This window comes from Rhinolophus sinicus, chromosome 5 (assembly GCF_057876585.1).
Source record: "Rhinolophus sinicus isolate RSI-liver-muscle chromosome 5, RSI-T2T, whole genome shotgun sequence".
Lineage (NCBI taxonomy): Eukaryota > Metazoa > Chordata > Mammalia > Chiroptera > Rhinolophidae > Rhinolophus > Rhinolophus sinicus.
The window spans coordinates 12480180-12485363 of NC_142505.1; the positions used below are offsets into that span (position 1 = coordinate 12480180).

The 5184-nt window shown below is 46.5% G+C and overlaps 1 protein-coding gene across 1 annotated transcript; it reads right to left on the minus strand.

Annotated features, from left to right (window-relative positions):
• Positions 1-929: 929 nt before the first annotated feature.
• Positions 930-3729, minus strand: EIF1B (eukaryotic translation initiation factor 1B). The gene is made up of 4 exons (XM_019727575.3): positions 3452-3729; positions 2282-2445; positions 1765-1866; positions 930-1362 (listed from the first exon to the last, which is right to left on the minus strand). Exons 1-4 carry the CDS (start codon positions 3480-3482, stop codon positions 1318-1320), a joined length of 342 nt encoding a protein of 113 aa, XP_019583134.1. The 5' UTR covers positions 3483-3729; the 3' UTR covers positions 930-1317.
• Positions 3730-5184: the final 1455 nt, after the last annotated feature.

The window sequence follows — 5184 nt, forward strand, 5'->3', positions numbered from 1 at the left end:
GAGGTAGGATGGGGTGAGAAAGTAAAACCTATTACTTAAGTATCTTTAAGAGGTAAATCTGTGGGGGCTGTTTTGTTTTTCCAAGAGCAGTATCGACCAAAGAAAGGCAAGGGTTCAGCTGGTACAGAATGTAGTCATCCAAGTGATGGATATTTTTCATACCCTCATTATTCTACTGCATTAAGCTAAAAAGTATGCACTTGTGGATGCATTTGTCTTGGCTAAATGGTTTTAATGACATGGCTTCTTTAACTGAGCAAATAATTACGGCTCAATATAAAGAAGTTTGGAACCCAAGATGAGCTGCAGAAATCTAATTAAGGCCTGCAAATCCTATTATTTCTCACACCACCCCCAAACCCCACGCGTTATCACCCGTGACTCTCACTTCCTTTGGTAGAACACATACCAAAACCGTGATGCAGTGAAAGAACATGGCTTTTCTGGCTGCTGGAAGCCCTGGGCTGGCACCCAACTCTGTCACTTACCAGTACTCAAGGAAGTTAACCTAAACCCCAATGTCTAAGGTGATATCACTGTCACCCACACTTGCAGAGCAGTGCCTGTGACTAAATTTATGTCAGAAGCCTACGATATTATCTGGCACTTAGGGAAAGACTTATGCTGGCAGCCCAATAACAGAACCAATGAAAACACATAAAATAATTCTATGTGCTAATACTTAAGTTTAAATTATACTTCACATTATTTTAAAACATTTAACATTATATTCTGACAGATTCTTGGCCCCGGCTGAGTTTATACTGGTTTCTAGTCTTATTTTTAAGTCGTAAATGAAGAACACAAGCTACATATAACAGGTTCTCTTCTAGCTCTGGGTTTAACAGTAGCTGACTCTATTTAGAGAGAATATTCGCACAGTGAGAACTCCCATTATGAAAGACAAAATATATGAGTATCTTACTTGCTTAGATTTGAGAGCCTAATCGCTCACAAAAGAATTCAGAGCTCTTTTTATTGTTAAGCTGCAACATACATGGTTTAATGCAACAAAAAAACATTTAATCAAGTAAAAAGTAATAAACTGAACAATAAACAAACACTCAAAACAAAATATTTTCCATTGGAAACATGTTAAGATGAATACGGGGTTTCGTTACCATCTTACTGCAATTTTTTTATGTGTTACTAACCTACATACCCCGTGTTTTCTGTAATCATGCAGATGTGAATGGAAGTTTGAATGATTAAATAAATGAAAAGTCCGTTTACTGCAGAGAATCATTTCACAAGGCAGCCAAACTGGATTTAGAGAACGAAATTATTCAAGAAATTCTCCACGTACTTAGGTTCTTTTTAGAATCCATGAACCTTAAGCTGTTCCTCCTTGACAATGCCCACCTGCAAAATAAAACTTAATTTAGCAGAATCACTTTAAGGAATACATACATTCATCCTTAAGAAAACATGGAGCAGTCATTAAAAAGAATTATTAACAGCTTATTGCAACAACATATTTGTGGCATTAGCTGTTAATACCAATTCAACACATATTTGAATACCTTGACATAACAAAAAACACCCTGTGTAGATACAGGAATGATCAGGTCACTGTAGTGACAAAATAAACCCAATAAAGGCCGACTGTCTTCAAAGTAAGTACCAACTCTGTATTTCACTCAATTAACAAATTCACTTCATTCACATGCTTTTTTACTAAGCAGGAAATATTTCCCATTGCCCTCAAATACAATTTTAGAAGCAATCTCAAAGTGTACATAAAGTACCGAGTCAGTCACTCACCTCTAAGAGAAACTGGCAAATGTTTTTTCTTTGGTCACCTTGCAGCTGAATAACCTCTCCGTATTCGGGATGTTCAATCACAGTACCATTACAGGCAAATTTCTGGAGAAGCATATAAATATTCAATGGAACCGAGTCAAATATAATGAGGTTTTATTTTCACCATTGAGACGAACGTAGGCTTGATTAGGTTTAAGAAACAGGTCATTCACCCTGTAATCCCCAACACTTCCAAGTTAATTTGAAAATGAATCAGCAGGTCACATAAAGGAAGCGATTTTACTTGGAACAGCAAGAACTAAATTATTTCACATTTTGTTTGAAAGTCCTGTAAATCTTATTTTAAGATGGGAGACCAGACATAAATATCTGGTAGTTAATTCAGGGAATGAACACACTTTTCTTGGATCCAATCATTTGCACCCACTCCGACAGACTCAAGTAAAGGTGTGAACCACAACCAACGCAGGTGTGCACCAATCACTACCCTTCAATCTCTTCTTCCTACCACGGTTACCTTTTTGAAAGCTTTCACAAGCTTCTTTTTGTCATAATCATCTGCAATGCCCTGAACAGTAGTCAGTGTCTTCCTGCCGTTGCGTTGCTGGATTCTTATATGGATGTAATCCTCAGTCCCTGCCGGGAGTAAGTCGTCACCCTTAGTTGCATCAGCAAAGGGGTCTGCAACGGAGAAAGACGCAAAAGCAGAAAAGACGCTTTAATGAGTAATTTTCAGCTACACGGCACACTAGTCTGGACAGTCAGCAAAGAAGGTTCTAGCGCCTCTGCTTTTCGGGTGGAAATGGGGGGGGGGTAGTGGAGGGGCATTAATAAAGCCTCCAAGTACCCTCACAAAAAGAAAACAATTTAAATTGGTGTGTTCATTGATATGTGCACAGAAAAATGTTGTTATAAGTAAATAATGTTACTGTGGAGCACAGTCCTCTCATGAGAAAGAGAGTTTTAAAACCTTAATTTTATAGCCACTATAAAAATGTGCGTCATCTCGCTTATATTCTGATGACAACAGGAACATTCAAATATGCCCACCCCAATCATTTCAACGCAACGGTGCAATATGTCAACAAAAAAGATACATACATATACACAGATGTCTGTGTAGAGATCTATGTATGTATCTCAAGAGGCGTAATTTTTACAAATTACTACGCAAGTAGAGAAAACTGGAGCACGCACTGCCCGGTGACAGCTCAGAGGTCTGTCTCCGCATCTTTCACCAAACGCCCCCCACACCCCCACGAGCGGCCCCAAAACGGCTCCGAGCACTAAAGGAAGCCGATCGCCAAGCCCCTAGCCCGGCGTCGCCCTCGCGAGTGCAGGGCAGGTCCCGGCGCCGCGGAACAGGGTCGCAGAGAATGTCACGGGGCCGAAGCCACCAGGGAGCCGGGTCAGGGGCCGGGCAGGGGCGGCACAGGGTCCGCAGCCCCGAGACGGGGAAGCCGGGGTCCACCGGCCGTCCTCGGGGAGGGGGTCGCCAGGGGCCCAGTCGCCATTTTCTGGGAGCTGAGACAAAGCCCCACTCGGGGCACCGGGAGCGCAGCACGGGGGGCCCCCTTGGAACGGTGGTCGGGGCGAGCGGTCCCGGCGAGAGCCGGCCGGGCGGGCTGCCAGCGGCCGGGAGGCGCGCGGGGGCAGGGCAGGGACCGCGGCGGCGGGCGGATCTTACCGAAAGATTGGAGGTTCTGGATAGTGGACATGCGATACTAGTGTGAGGCCGGTGAAGGGGTAAAATTCCTGCGGGGCCCGCCCCGATCACCGTGTCCGGAGGCTGCAGTGGCGAGAAAACGGAAATAAATAAGGAGATGCTTCGCCCCGGGGCTGGGATTCGGAGGAGCGGCGGCGGCGGCGGCGGCGGAAGCCGGGAGGAGGCAGGAAGAGGCGGCGGCGACAGACGCTGGGACGCGAAACAAGAGGCGGCGCTGCGGCTTCTCCTACAAAATGGCCGGTGGAGACTATTTAGCCGCGCCCGCCGCCCCTCCCACGTGACCCGCCCGCGTCAGGCAACCTGGGACTTGTAGTTTTCTGGGGGGCGGGGCGGAGGGCGACCGCGCTCGCAAAGCCTGGGGCCGGCGGGCTCCCGGGACCGCAGTTGCAGGCAGGGAGTTCGCCGCCCGGCAGGACCGGGAACGGTCCAGGTGGGAACAGATGTGTCCGGCCAGAGCCCGCAGGTGTGGGGCTGTCCCCACCGCAGGCTGTCCCCACCGCAGGCTGTCCCCACCGCACGCTCTCCCTTCACTCGCCTTCACTCTCCTTACAGTGGCGGTGCCGAGGGGTGGGTGCTGGCGGATAATCTCCGTCAGTCACCCTCAAGGCCCGGGGTACTGTAAGTAAAATCGGGGTGCAGGAATACAACAAGCCCCTTAGCCCCAGCTTTGGGCTCCACACTCGCCCATCGGCACCTCCTGCATCGAAATTCCAGCCTCCCCCTCCCCCACCGCGTTGCAGGCGCCTTGTTAGTCCCCACCGAGGTTCGCGGTGGGAGCCTACCCTCAGGGTTGGGCCGCCTTCCGATTCCCCAGCGCGGTGGTTTTCAAACTCCAGCGTGCATCTTCCGGGAGGCTTGATAAAACACAGATTGGTAGACCCAGATGTTCTGTTTCAGGAGGTCTGGGGTGTGACCCGAGAGTTTGCAAATCTGGCAAGCTCCCAGGTGATTCTGGTACTGCTAGTCTGGGAACAGGCTTCAGAACCACTGCTCACCTTCACCAGCGCCTAGCTCAGCAAGTAGGTTAACTGACGTAGAGGCAGGTACCAGAACTGTAATATCTTCCTATGAAGCTACACCCAGAAAAGCAAACCTGAGGCTTTGTCTCACCAACGCAAGGCTCACTTGGTTGACTTTCTGGAAGTGTAGAAATGGACTAAAACTTAGGGATTCTTAACCTTTTTTGGTACCGTCGTAGTCTTGTGAAGCCTATGGACCCCTTCTCAGAATAATGCTTTAAGTACATGAACTAAAACTTCCAGGGTTACAAAGGAAACCAAGTATATTGAAATTAAAACAATACACTGATAGCATAGTATTGTTTCTTTACTAATGCATTAATTAACAAGATCTAGCAGCAGGTCTAATAACTATTAGAATTTCAAAAGGTGAGAAAAGATATTTTGAGATGTCCGAACTATCAGAAATGTAATATGAAAATTTCTGTGACTTCTCTTGGTACAAAGTGACAGACGAGGCCTTCTAATATTACTGTGCTGTTGACAGCATTCACAATAGAGGAAATGCTAAACTTTGCTTAGAGATTAGTGAAAATGTAGGTGTCATCTTTTTTCCCATCCAATTTTAGGAACCCCCACCTCCCACCCTGCAGTTTATCCACAGACCACGGATATGCAAACCCCAGGTTAAGAATACTGGGATTTAATAATCTTTTGTGATTAACAATGATGATA

Bases quoted from the DNA above. Each gene is read 5' to 3' on its own strand.
- EIF1B (XM_019727575.3), bottom strand. From the start codon at position 3,482: ATGTCCACTATCCAGAACCTCCAATCTTTCG. The intron at 1,867-2,281 runs GTAACCGTGGTA...ATGCTTCTCCAG, and splicing joins TTGTGAAAGCTTTCAAAAAG to AAATTTGCCTGTAATGGTAC. The intron at 1,363-1,764 runs GTGAGTGACTGA...TTTATTTTGCAG, and splicing joins TTTGCCAGTTTCTCTTAGAG to GTGGGCATTGTCAAGGAGGA.